Here is a 14623-nt window from a genome sequence, read left to right on the forward strand (position 1 = left end):
CTGCTCTACTGCCATTCACCCTCCCCCCACCCCCCCACTGCAGTCCATTCTGCCACCCCTTGCCATCCTCTGGGGGGAGAACAGGAAAAATGGGCTCACATCACTCAAGTGGCCTCAACCCCTCCTTCTGATGCGGCCCAGGTCCAAATGAAAATTTACCACTATTGCCCACTTCCTCTCTAAGTCAGCCACTGCTGCAGCTGTTCCCTGTGGCCCCACTGAAGTCACCAAGGTGAGAGGCGAATCACAGAGGAGAGCATGGCCAGCGGTCAGATCTTCTAACCAGCTCCTGCAGCAGTGGGGCTCCTCTTCTTCCTGCACCGGTCAAACAGCTGATCTGCCCGGCACAGGAGGGATAGGAGCCAGCAGCAGTAACAACTAGAGGCATCTGCCTACTGGCTCCATTCTCTTGCTGACTGGGCTACAGTAGGGGGGGGGGGGGGGGGGGGGGGGGAGTAGACACTAGACAGTAACTTCCCTGGGAGGCTGGTGGAGAAACCTTCATGCTGGAGCCTCTGGGATATCCCATCCCAGAGGCTCCAGCATGAAGGAGAGAAGGAAGAAGAGAAGGAAGCAGGGATATGGTGGGGGTGGAACTGAAAGGCTGGGGAGAGAAAGAGAGTGGGGACTGGGGGAGGAGGGGGGCAATGCCGCCGACAGTATCTTAGGGGTGATAAAAATCTAAATCCACCCCTGCAAGGAGCTGCAGAGCTGTGCCGCCAAAGTCCAGAGGAGAGAGCCAAGTGCTGTGCTGGAGCTGCTGCCACCGCCAAGGGAGGCACTTGGAGTCAGAAGCACCGTGCCAGGTCCAGTGCTACTGCCAGCAGAAAGACAGGGGGAAGCTTCTATAGGTAAAGGTGCAGGATGGGGGGGGGGGGGGGGGGGGAGTGTGGGGAAAGAGAGAAGAATGCTGAGCGGGGCAGAGAGAGGGGATGCTGAGCACTTCGGGTGGGGGCTGGCAGGAGGGAGACAGAGAGGGGGAATGCAGTTGTTGGGCAGAGGCTGAGGGAGAGAGAGAGGGGAGATGCTACTGGGCAGGGAAAGGGGGGAGAAAAAGAAGAAGATGCTGAGTGACTGGGGTGAAGAGGGAGGCAGAGAGAGAGGTGAATGCTGGGCATTGTGGGCCGCCAGAGGAAAGGTGGTAGTGGTGTTGGGCAGAGAATAATGAGAGAGAGAGGGAGATGGATGCTGCTGGGAGGAAGGCAGGGGACAGAAACAGAAAAGAGAAGGGAGTGGGGGAAGGAGGAGAAGGTGGGGGATGCACCAGGATCCAAGGGATCATTGCTTTGCCGCTGGTGCTCTCAGTGGCAAAGCAACGGAGCCAGACGTGGGCAGGAATTTTACTGGAGCTGCCGTGGCTCTGATGAAGAAGGAAGGAGGAGCGCAGCCTATGCTAGAGCTTCTGCTGCCCGGAAGGGAGAGAAAACTGGGATAAATACTGCTGAGTTGGGGGGATGGAGACAGCAAAATATTGGAGAAAGGGGTGGATGGATGCTGCTGGGCAGGGGAGAGAGAGAGAGAGGAAGAGATTGGTACTACCACCCGTAGCCTCTTCCGGGATCTCCGCACCTGGTGCGATCCCTAGCTGATCCTTCCCCTAACCTAATTTCAGTTTTTGCACAGGAAGCCAGTAAGCCCCGATAAAAAGGTCTGACCTATGTGTTTGTTGTCCTTTAATTCCATGATTTAAGTGGATTCATTTTGCAATCTCACTACTTTAAGCACTGAAGCGTAAAATGTCTTTTGACTCATATAAGACATTTTGTGATTCTGAGAGCTCTGGGTGGTATGTATGCCACTACACTGTATCATTGTCACAGAAATTTAAAATTACCTTTCTGCTACTGAGAACGGATTGCAGAATCTCAGCCTTTATCCTTAGAGTCCCATCAAGCAATGGATCAGTGTTCACATCGTACTCCCTTCAGTACCTGGCTAAGTAGGGTCAGATCTGGTTATTACTTGGACTGGAGATCACTAGGGAGTACTGGTCAGGGAGATCAATGATCCATCCAAGCAGTCTGCTTCACAAACGTGAATCCCAGACACTCACCGATCAAGTATTAATTGCATATCGACACAAGATTGGAGCACCTTCAGGCAGCCTGCTGCCTCGCTGATGGTGTGAGCAGGGAGAACACAGCGGAGGCTTCTGAAGCCTCTTTCACCAGGCAGGAGATAAGAGAGGGGAAACTGAAAATGAAGGCAGAACTTTTCCGAAGTTATTTGCCCCACTCTTGTCGGAGATCTCCAGTAATAGCTGGATAGATAAAATGTCTCCTGTGGATATTAGACTGAGGCTTAAAGTAACACCCAGTGGTTGGTAAAATTAATGTTTTGGGCCTGTTAAATTTTGTGGCAGCAGGCGTGTTTTCTTTTTAAGTACTGCAGCACTGAAGCACATCTGGGGGAGCGGTGCACCTTCCCCCTTGCCAATATTAGACACACTGGGTCCCAGGGCAGAAACTAAGGAGTGGGTTCTGCCGGTGCCAAATGCACTGAAGCTCTGTCTCAGTGACATCGCACCCTGTGATTCTGGGACCAAGGCAATAGTCCTGCTTTATTTAAAAATATTTATTATTCGCTCTATCTAAAATCCTAGGTAAGTTACAATCTTACCTACATACAATATAATGCATACATAGATACATAAACTAATAGCAACATCTCAAAACAAAATTAGCCATTCGTACTGTTCATGCTGTGAATTCTGCACATAACCCCTTGTTTTTATGTAACCTACCTAGAACTGGTGACACAGCAGGATAAAGGTTTTTTTTAAAATAAATAATAAGGCTACTCCTGAAATGAGATGTTTTCCTGTATCTGAGAAAGTAACAAAAGCCTCAGTAAAACAAAAAAAAAACTTAAAATTTTTTTTTCTAAAAAACTTTTAATACCTGTTTCAACCCTTAAACTACCTGGAAGCGCATTCCATGTCTTAGGCCCTGCTACAGCTAATGTTCTCTCCCTTGTCCCCCTAAAACTGGCCCTGCCCAGTGCCCACATCCTCTTTCCCTTTCCAAGAAAATGCAGTCATTCAGCTTTACTTTAGTTTTTCTATCACTAGTAACTTTGGTGCCACCTTCCCTTGTATTATTACGATTTACTCCTCGCCTCCCAACACAATTTATGAATGTGACACTCAGGGAGACCCTACAACACCCTATAACGTTGCTATTTCCTGCCTTCCCTGCAGCTCTTCCTAACAAAATAGAAACCAATTGCATATACTGCGTCTCCAGTGGTATACAAATGTATCTCATGCATATTCATTGTGGCTACCCTGAAAACCCGACTGACAGTGGGATCCCCCGGACAGGTTTGGGAAGCCATGCTGTAGAGAGATGTTCCACTACACGCTATGTGCGGGTGTGGCAAACAGACAAGAACACAAACGGACCCAGATCCTGCAGCTTCCCTCTCTGACAGGCTTCAGTATGCATCACACTGCACACCATGCTCACGCACTCACACAACCAGCTGGATCGGCAGAAGATCCTAGGATGATTAGTATTTATTATATGTGCTCAGTTATGATAATAATGCAAGGAGAACTGATAGAAGTATAGACAGAAGGAATAATAATAATAATAATGCAATATAACACATCTCTTACGTGGCATGTTTTGCAAAAGAGTTCAGGTCAGCAGCATATCCATCCTTCTGTCTTCTTCTTGTCTGTCTTTTAAGCTGTGGGGCTGGAGAAGGGGAGAGGCAAGGGCGAGGAGAAACCTCAGCATAAAAAGCAATACCTTCCACGTAGCTTGGGCTAGTTGGCAGCAGATTGTGTCAGAGGTCTGTTAACCTTTAACCTTGTGTGTACATGTCTTTCTGCCAGCAGAAAGCAAATGTGCTGGGGATTAACTGTTAGCCTAGCTGTTCAGGGACAGTTCTCTGCAGCCCTGTCCTTATGTAAGTTAACTGGTTTTAAGTTGGGCAGGCTCAGTACTAATTCCCATACAAGTTATGGGGTATTGTAGGGTCTCCCTCAGTGTCAAATTCAGAAATTGTGTTGTAAGGCGAGGAGCAAATCGTAATAATACAAGATGGGGCTCTGGAATTTGGCAAATCATTGTGGGTAGGATTTACTTTTTAAATTGTCTTTCATCTTTTTACCCCCATGTAGTGTTCAGAAACACTAAAGATTGGTTGGGAGACACTTCCACTCTTAGAACTGAAGGAAGTCAGCGTTATGCGTAAACACCAGATTTGTTGTTTTTCCGCCCTGATTTCAATGTTCTCTCCATTTGGCCAAAAAGAAACTTAATAGGATTATAAATAGATTGCAATATTACCATATCTATTCAAGATAAAAACAAGGCGTTACAGATGTGCATGGAGAAATATTTTGGTTCAGTTTGTTTATTCAGTTCATTTTACTCAGTGATTTGTTACATTCGGTTTGGAGCCAAAAAATGTATTAATTTTATTTGGGTCATTTGGTCATTTGTTTTCCATTAAAGCCAATGGGGGAAGCAATGCATAGCACTTGGGGCTCAAAAAGTGGGGGTTTTCTATCTAAGTTTAGTGTAACTTGCAGGCAGACATCAGCAGCAGAGGGAAGAGCAGTTCAGGGCACCAAGAGTGAGGCAAAGTGACATCAGGAGTGGAATGAGAGGCAAAACTGCATCAAACGTGGCAGGGCTATAAACGCATCAACAGAGGCTCAAAGCAGCTTCCTGGGAGATGGCAGTGTGTGGGGATGGATTGGTGTGTGGCACTGGGTGCACAGCAGGTTCCTGGGAAATGGCAGTGTGTGTGGGGATGGATTGGTGTGTGGCACTGGGTGCACAGCAGCTTCCTGGGAGATGGCAGTGTGTGTGGGGATGGAGAGGTGTGTGTGGCACTGGGTGCACAGCAGCTTCCTGGGAGATGGTAGTGTGTGTGGGGATGGAGCACTGTGTGGCACTGATTTTGGAGCACTGGGCGATGGCACTGATATTAGCCAAGGACAGAGTAAAAATACAACAAATTGTACTTCTCATTTCTTTTTAAAGAAAAATGTATTGTATCATTGCCCTATCCTTGGATTCAATTTGTAATTTAACTTTCTTCTTAAAGAGAAAATTTAAATTTAAAAGATATTTGGAATCAACCAGGTGGACGTAACAGTGGCCATTTTTGGCAAGCTGCCTAGCAGCAAGAATCGTGGGCACTTTAGTACCTACTTACGTTTTAGTGAGATTTCAGAGAAAGTACCCAAGTCGTTTCTTTGAAAATTTGCTAAAACTTACATGGGTATAAAAGTACCCAGATATTTTGCACTTACTATATCTGTGGATGACTAAAGCAAGGGAAAATATGCATGTATATTTGAAAATGTTATATATACTTGTATTTTTCTCTGACCCAACCACACATCCCAAAAAACTCATTTTTGGAGCAGCTAAATACAGCTGCCTTGTGATACTGAGTGGCCATATTTAGGCCACTCAGTATCAGTGAGTGGCAGTAAATTTCCAAACCTTCTGATCTGGCCTTCTAACTCACTAGTTAGACAACTAGAGTTGATTTGAAAGTTGCCGTTAACCTATCAAGGACTTTCTCCTCTTCTGCATCAAGACTTCCCCTGCTCATAGATCAAGGCTCTATGCACATAGACACGTTTTACAGTCCCTTCTTATTATTTGGAGAATATCAAATATTTCTTGTAACAGTAATTTTCCTGCATGCAAAAAAACATGTATGTGTGGAGGGGGAGGGGAAAGGTGCTATGGCCTACATAAATATTATTAAACATGAAGAGGTCCATATTTAGTTGCTGTGCGGCTCGGCAAGTTAGCCTGGGTACATTCAGTGGCACGGCTGCATGCTGAATACATCTGGCTATCCTAAAGTTAGCTAGCCAGATAGGTTAGGACAAGTCTACAGGTAGATCAGAGTTAACTGGACAAGTTATCCAGCTAATTCTGAATATCGGATTTAGCTGTATAACTTATCTGGCTAACTCAGCTCCTCCCAGTTACACCCCTGAAACGTTACTAACTTATTCGGCCAACCTTTAGACAGATAATAAGTTATCCAGCTAGAATTTAGCCCGATAAATGCTCAACTATTTATTTAGCTGGATAACTTCTGAGTTATCCGGCTAAATGCTTGTGAATATTAGACACTAGTGGTTCAGTGCTATTGTGATGCTAGGCCAATGCAGTCTTCAAGACAATGATACCAAATATTTGTATTAGTTTAATATTTAGTATTCTGCAGTGTTAGTGCCCCCCTCTCTCCAGCAGCGGACCCATTTCCTCCCGGTTTGCGTCTCATTTGAAACTAGGGCCCTGGGATGTCTTCTTCTGGACCTGTTACTTTCGTCCCTTGCACACATGCTTATTTAGGAATGGGCAAATTTTCTTTTGGCATCGCCAGCAGCTTCTGATAATGTGGTTCCCTTTGTTTTCCAGTCCACAAATCTTGCAGCTTCCCTTGGTATTCTTGTGGATTTTTTTTAGTTGAACCTTGTTTTGGTGTTTAATTAATTTTCTCAGTGCAGTCATGGTCATGGCATCAGAGCAATGGGCAATCCCAATCACTGTGATCCTTTTGGGATCCCAGACGCAATCTTCTTCCATCCGACCGAGGGGAGGCAGCCAGGCTGTATCATAGCCATTTTGGTGCCAGGTCGATTGAAGGGCGAAGCCAGTTCCAGCAATCTTTTTGACCTTTCCAACTCGAACCTTCAGGCGGAACACAACTCTGTCAAAATCGCTGCACCCAAAAGGGTACACCATGGCATGTTTCTTATCTCTGCTGCAATACACACCTGGCCCTAAAGTGCCACCGCCAGATGGTTTGAAGCCAGCTGAGATGATGGCCTTCGCATTGTTTTTATGGGTGCCATGATACATTGTGTACCCATGACCCCTCTTGGGTTCTTGGCCAGATTTTAGTCTCTTGGCGTCGTCGAAGATTGTTTTCCATCCGGAAAATGTGATGTCCATTTCGCCACCTACTGCATAGAACATAATAAATTAGAAATGAGAAATAAATAATCAATTGTTTTTTTTCACCTCTTTGAATTAGTTTAGTTTTGATAGAGTTATGTTTATTTCTGTTTATGAATCAGTATAATTTATAATTAGGTCAAAGGGGTAGAGCTTCATCAAAACCCAATTAGGTTCTTTGAATGCGGGAGTTATGAAAGGGGTTGGATTGAATGGTTAAGTTCCAATTCAGTAACATAGTAGCATAGCAGAAGATGACATGTCACAATAAATTACAGGAAGGTGCAATAGTCAATAGAAAAAAAAAAAGAAATTCAAGGGAAAGAAGTCTTGATATGAAGTTGAAAGGTGGGAGGCTGAAAGGAGACATTACTTTATAGAGAGGTTAGTAGATGACTTTAATAGCCTAGTAGTGGTAGTTGTGGAGGCCAGCTGAGTAGTGGTCAGATGGGTAAAAGAAATAGGGAGGTGGGTGCCCGAGTGTTGGATTTAATACCAGAAATTATATGCCCATCTACGCTGAAGGATAGAGGACCAAGATTGTAGATAACAAACCTAACTGCCTTGGATATTATGCAAGTGATAACGTTTGTATGACATGACAGATAAGACCAGATAGCCTTCCAGTAGCGCAGGGCCGGTGGAAGGCCACCGCCAGGAGCGCCACGGCTTTGGGGAGGCCCAGAGGATACCTACCGCTTCCACCGGACCTGTTCAGAATTGTGGAAAAAAAACAACATTGTCCCCATTCTGGTGGCAGCTACAGGTCGCAAGCAATTGGACCTCCTTCCCGTCCTCAGGGACGGTTAGAGGAAATGTGTTGTGGGCGATGCCCGATCGTCGCAGCTGGGAGGGTCACATATGGCACCGTCGGTTGGGCCCACCTGGCTTCCAGAAGCATCGTCGGAAGGCCCTCCTGGCCGAAGAGAGGAGGAGCAGCATCGGCCGGGCCGCGCGGCCGACGGGAGGCAGTGTCGGGTCGGGGCACGCGGCTGCAGAGAAGCAGCATCGGCCAGGCCGCGCGGCCGATGGGAGGCAGAATCGGGTCGGGGCACGCGGCTGACGGGAGGCAGTGTCGGGTCGAGGCACGCGCTGCAGAGGAGCAGCATCGGCCAGGCCGCGCGGCCGATGGGAGGGGCACGCGGCTGCAGAGAAGCAGCATCGGCCGGGCCGCGTGGCCGACGGGAGGCAGTGTCGGGTCGGGGCACGCGGCTGCAGAGAAGCAGCATCGGCCGGGCCGCGCGGCCAACGGGAGGCAGTATCGGGTCGAGGCACGCGGCCTACGGGAGGCAGTGTCGGGTCGGGGCACGGGGTCAATGACAGGAGCAGCAATAGAGTACCTGCGTGGTCAAGGACAGGAGCCATCTCTGCTCTGCAAGGAAGAGAGAGGAGGCCTCCTGATGCCATGGGAGTCCAAGAAGAAAGTTGCTGCTGCTGCTTGCACCATGGAGGGAGTATATGTGAGTGCTTGTTTGTGTGAGAGCATATGGGGAGAGAGCGAGCATGTGTGTTTTTATTAGAACATGTATGCGTGTGAGAAAAGCATGTGGGGAGAGAGCATGTGAGGGAAGGAGCAAGTGTATGAAAGAGCATGTGGAAGAGAGAGCCTGTGGGGAGAGAACATATGCATGTGAGAGAGCATGTGGGGGAGAGAGAAGATGTGTGCATGTAGAAGATGAGTGCATGTAGAAGAGAGCATGGGTGTACTGTGTGTATGAGAGAGCATGTATGAGAGAGCATGTGGGGGAGACAGCACATGTATGTGAGAACATGTAGAGGAGAGAACCTGTGTGTGAGAGAGAGAGCATGTGAGGGAGTAAGTGTGACTATGAATATGTTTGAGTGAGTTGCATATGTTGGAGAATGAGTATGTAAGAGAGAGGAGAGAGTTTGTGTATGCCTGTCATTGCCTCCCCCCACTAATACATGACATGCTCAGATTGAAAATCAAAAATTCCCAGGTATGGAGAGTGGGGGATTTTTTATCCTTATTTTTTAATTATTGGGTGGTGGTTGGTATGTCTGCTGTTTTGAAATATGTTATTAGTATTTGGGAAAGCTTTCAGAATTAGTATAGTTTTTAATTATTGGATATTCTGTTGAGCTGTTTTGAAAGTATTTTATTAGTGTGATTTTACTATTATGATGAATGATTTATATGTCTGATTTTATAGTTTGATATTTCATGAGGAATGGTGATATATCTGTTTTTCCATTGTTGCCCTGTATACAGAGCTGGCGTATTGTGGTTTACATTTCAGTTTTTGTCTGCACATTTCTATTTATACTTTATGGTGTCTTTATTCTGTATTAAGTGAGAGTCTCTGTCTGTGTTCTGCACACATGACTGAAATGAAGCATTCTGTTAACATGTGATTTCACTATAGGGATCTGTAATAACTTGGCCTGTTCGTTTTCCTGATAGGAGGTGTATTGATGTTTAGAGTCTGGTGTAATATTTGCAGTGTTGCCTTTTCATAGGTAGGGTTGTTACTGCTTGAGTGTTGGCAGATAGTGCTGTATACATATGGGAAGATCAAGCCCACACCGAACATATTACAATAGGCCTAATGCCATATGAGTTTCAAGCTGCAGAGATTTCTAGTTTGTACCACAGCAGTGCATGTAACTAGTATCGCGAGGGGCAGTTGAAAGAGGGCACTTCGGACATTACTGAGATTCCTTGGCTTTCCATTCGGCCAAGTAAACCGTTCGGGAGCCCCGAGACACCGGGCTTCTGGTCCCCCTTCCCCCCTCACTTGATGGGGATGTCAGCCCTGCCTGAAAATGCTGAGAGCCTAAGAAGATCACCTATTTGGGATGCTCTTCGGGAGATCTGAGGGTATTCTTTGGTGGTATTGTGGGCAGTATTATGTCACAGCTTACATCTGTTGTAATGGGGAATGGACAATATGGGGAGGGAACTAGATATAAAAGTAAGAAATATAAGGGGAGGAGCTTAGAGAGAGTTTGATACCTGGATGCCCCTGAACGTTTAAAAGATATTTAAAAAATATCTGTCAAAGAAGGGATGAAGGGTCGCTTGAATTGTCTGTTAGTTTAATGTAAAATCTTTATACAAACACTAGCTTTGTGTTCACGATTTAATTATTGAAAAAAGTGCTGATTCTATCTGTATTACGGAAACTTGGTTAATGGGCAAAGAAGCCATTTCTGGAACTCAGGCTTGCCCCCAAAAAGCTATTCCTTAACAAGCTGTAACAAGGTGGGCAAATAGGGCGGGGGTAGCACTTATTTTTAAAGATAGTTTACCATTGAAGAGAAAGTAGGGATAAGGGTGAATAAGATAAAAAGATTTAATGCCCATTGGTTTAGTACAGATTTGGTAGATCAAAACAATAAATGACGTCAATTGGAGACGTGATGGGGGAAAACAGGTTGAGATGACAAAAATTGATGATGAATGGAAGCAAATAAATAGTTAAATAGTGCAGGAGAAAAGAAAATACTATTTGGGTATTATAGACAAGAGGGTCTTTGAGATAGTTGAGTCCTTCTTGGGTAAGAAAAAACAATTGTTGTTGTATGAAAATCTTCCAGCATGTATTGAGTTAAGCTCTTATTTTGAATAGAAAATTTTATTGATGATGCCAGATTAAAGAAGGGGATACAGGACAGGAATGGCCCACAGAGAGGATCTGGTAGTGGTGGATAAGCTTAGAGAATTTGAAGCTACTTCTTTTTTGGAATTCACAGCCATTTTGAAAGTAGTTAACATTTATTTGCTAAAATTTAGAAAGAAGTTGAAGACCTGGTTTATCCTCAATGATATACGCTAAGAACTTTTTACTAGTATTCCTTCCTGTGCTGTATTGTACCATGATTAATGTGTAATGATGGAAATGTTTTATCATTCTGTTGGATGGTTTGAATAATTTAGAAAAGCGGTCTATAAGTTGTGTTAAATAAAGTACATAAGTATATTTTTTTTTACCTCAGTATGTCATTTTTCATGTAAAATCTGTAATAAATGTGCTTATCCGTTAGCCTCAAGTTAAGACTCTTATGGGAAAGGAAGAGTGCTGGGTGTGAACTTAATAGAGGATCTTGTATGCTCATCTATCCAAGATGGTAGGGTAGAGAAGGAAGATGAGAAGATGTCAAGCTCTATGGATGGCAACTGGGATATATCCTTGGCAGTGTAGACAGGAATAACTTGGCAGACTGGATTGGACAGATATTTTTTTCTGTTATAATCTATTACGTTACTGCTGTTCATGTCATGGCAGGTCAGAGACCCACTTTCAGAATAGCTCAAAGATGGCAAAAATAGTGGACTGGTGAGCTAAGCCCACCCTCTTCTTCTCCCCCAGATGTGATTTTAGAAGTTCTTGGAATAAATCATTAGTACTTAATCACTTTGGAATATGTCAGCGGAGAACACAAGCACACACGAGTCATTATCAAATAGTTCCTATATCTTCTCTCTCCTATTCTGTCACTGTGAGGGGGGGTCTGTCCATTCCTTGCTAAGAGGAGGTCACAGGAGGCGGGTACCGGGCTTGTTCAGACATTCCCCAGTGCGAGATGCCTGAAGGACTGGGAGATTGAATAAACGTGCGTGCGTAGAAGTTTCAGGGCTCTCTCTGGTAGCGGGACCTGGTTCTCCAGCCAGGGGACGGTGTTCGGAGCGGCCACCAGGGGCTCTACAGGAATTTTTGGAAAGATTCGTGGTGAGGGGGAAACCCTGTCCCAGGGGCCTCCATTGGAATCTGGTCCTAGAGTGAGCCTTGATAAGGAAGTAGGATTGGCGCATGCCACCGGGCCGCAGCACTCCCCGAGGCTGCCACAATGATGGATTCCTGCCCACTGAAGAGCAGCTGGTGTCTGGGATGGGTGTGAGATTTTTGTTTGGCGTTTTGAATAGAGGGGATCTTATTCTTTGTTCCCCTGGTCCTGCTGGCTGGGAGGAAATTGAGGCGACAGACTGCGGGTCCAAACCCTGTACTAGTGGAATGTGTCTCATTGTTTTGGATGGTTAAGGGACGTGGGAATTCATTCTGCTCTTCCTGGTTGTGCAGTGAGGGAAGCCCCCCCCCTCCCCCCCGACATGGGGCAAGGGTCAGGGAGAGAGAGAACCCTATTTGTTGCAGTTCATATCCAGTGGTTGGCATGCGGTGTCTCTGCCTTCTGAGAGTTTTTGGAGATGGTTGGGACTTTCCTGTTATGGGAGGGAGTTTTGTGCCCACCCTTCTTGCCCAGGATGGGAAAAAGAAAGGAGATTGTGGTTCCCTGCTCTTGTATAGTTTTTTGGGGAAAAAAAGACTTGGGGCATTTCTTGAAAGACATCTGGAGCCCCCCCCCCGAAAAGACTAAGAGGGTTTGAGTTCACGGAGAATAGCTGTGGACCTTGGGGTTGTTTTTTTTTTTGGGGGGGGGGGAGACTACAGGGATCCCCATTCCAATCCTGGGAGCCTTTCCCTATCTGTAAGAGTAAGGGTACCCTGGGACCTGAATACCAAAGGTCATTTGCAAAGATCAGGCTGACCTTGGGATTTATATGGATGCTACAGTGAAGACATGTCTGGTGCCAGTTCACAACCCCTGGCAAACTATCCCAGTAACTGTATTTTCTTCTGAAACACCCATCCCGAGTGTCTTATTTTGGCATTGGAGATTAGAGACTTAAGGTCAGAGATTCCCCCCTGTGGCAGGACTTTCACCCTGTGCCTTGGGCCCTGCAGGTTTATTCTTGGAGAATGCAGACCAGGATTGAGTGGGACATTGCTTGGACTTAGCCCTGAGACTGAGCGTGCCCTCCCCCCGCCCCAGTAGAAGAGGGGCCTCACGGGTTTCTTGCTCTCCTGGAGTCCTCCAGATCCATGTTGTTGTGAAGCCGACATTAGCTCCAGGGAGTGTATGTCTGCAGCCGAAGAGGCAGCAAGAATTTTTTTTACAGAGAGTCATTTTCAGGGAAATCTCAGGAGTGAGCCACTAACGTGAGAAGGATCTCATTGCACTGCATGGAAATCTACCCTGCATATTCAGAGAAGGACCCATTTTATCACAAGTACTCGGCACCTAAAAGGGGATTCTCACATATTAGGAAGTTTCCTGGGAGCAGCCTGAAAGCCTGGTCTGCCAATATCTGCAATTTCTTTTTATGCATATAACTTAGAGAAAATATATATTTTTTTCTGTCATTTAATTATCATTCCTACCTTTTATTTTTGAACCCAAACTGTGGTGGATGTATGTTTAGTTCCTGGATCCTAAGAGAGAGCCCCGAAGTGTAAAGAATGCCTTCCCTCTGCCAGAAGAACCCCACAGTGGCACCTCTAGAAATTGCTGTATGGGTGGCATAGAGGGGCACAATGATTTTCAGAGGAGGCAAGCACCAAGTGCCTTTCCCTCCTGCTAATATAGAAACATAGAAATGATGTCAGAAGAAGACTAAATGGCCCATCCAGTCTGCCCAGCAAGCTTTCACACTTATTTTTCTCATACTTATCTGTTACTCTGACCGCTGAGGTCAGGGCCCTTATTGGTAACTTTTTGGTTCTAATTTCCTTCCACCCCCGCCAATGATGTAGAGAGCAGTGCTAGAGCTGCATCAAAGTGAAGTAACAAGCCTAATTGGTTTGGGGTAGTAACCGCCGCAATAAGCAAGCTACTCCCATGCTTATTTGTTTACCTAGCCTGTGCAATTTAGTCCTTGTTGGTTGTTGTCTGAATATACATCCTCTTTTCTTCAAACCCCCCCCCCCCGCCGTTGAAGCAGTGAGCTACGCTGTATTTGTATTCAGAGTGAAGTATCAGGCTTGATTGGTTCCGGGTAGTAACTGCCACAACAAGCAAGCTACTCCCACGCTTATTTGTTTACCCAGCCCGTGCAACTTAGTCCTTGTTGGTTGTTGTCTGAATATACATCTTCTTTTCTTCATTCCCCCCTGCCATTGAAGCATTGGATATGCATGATGGCTCAGCAGCTCTCTAATGAGCCTTTGTGTCCAGTACAGTTGTCAGAGTGGGGGTTACACTCATAACAAGTTTTTACTATGAATATTTTAATTGGCAAAATGTGTTTCCCTACAAAAAAAGTAAAAATGTCTATTTTTAATATGTTTGAGTTTGCCCCTCCGCCATCTCCCACCATGCTGGCAGACTCCCATAAAGCTCTAGAAGGTACATTGTCCATAGACTGACAAGCTCAAGACAAGAGAGCGCCCTATGAATTGAAGGGACAGACTCCCCCAAAAAAAAACCCACTTTGTAACTGAGAGGGAAGTGGACAGACTTCTGGCAGAGATTATAGGCGCCAGAACAGTGACAAAATTCAAACATACATGGGATAGAAGCAAAGGAATCCTAGTGATGGAGGGAGGGAGATGACCACAGATTGAGTAAAGACCTGGGACAGCACAACTGGCAGGCACAAACGGGTGCCCCTTTTCTGCCGACATCATCATTGTTTCTATATTTTATTTACAAATATTTGCTTATTTATTTGCTTCCAAATATTTATATACCATCCTTTCATGTAGAATAGGGTGGTTTACAATAGATTACATTCATAATATATAAAATTAATAAAACAATATTCTTATAAGGTACAGATACATAATCATAAAAAAACTTTAAAATAAAAAATAAAGAGTAAAACTAAAAAAATCAATAAAATATATAATACACAATACACAACATTTTGTCATACTTTC

The 14623-nt window shown here is 45.3% G+C and overlaps 1 protein-coding gene across 1 annotated transcript in view; it reads right to left on the bottom strand.

The window, feature by feature from the left end:
* Window positions 1-14623, bottom strand: part of LOC115074317 — a 35591-nt gene that overhangs the window by 6161 nt on the left and 14807 nt on the right. Inside the window, exons 5-6 of the mRNA XM_029573642.1 lie at window positions 6308-6952; window positions 3620-3701 (exon numbers count right to left, since the gene is read on the bottom strand). Coding sequence (XP_029429502.1) covers window positions 3620-3701; window positions 6308-6952 — 727 coding nt within the window. The remainder of the gene's footprint in view (window positions 1-3619; window positions 3702-6307; window positions 6953-14623) is intronic.

Source organism: Rhinatrema bivittatum, chromosome 12 (genome assembly GCF_901001135.1).
Source record: "Rhinatrema bivittatum chromosome 12, aRhiBiv1.1, whole genome shotgun sequence".
NCBI classification, from domain to species: Eukaryota; Metazoa; Chordata; class Amphibia; order Gymnophiona; family Rhinatrematidae; genus Rhinatrema; species Rhinatrema bivittatum.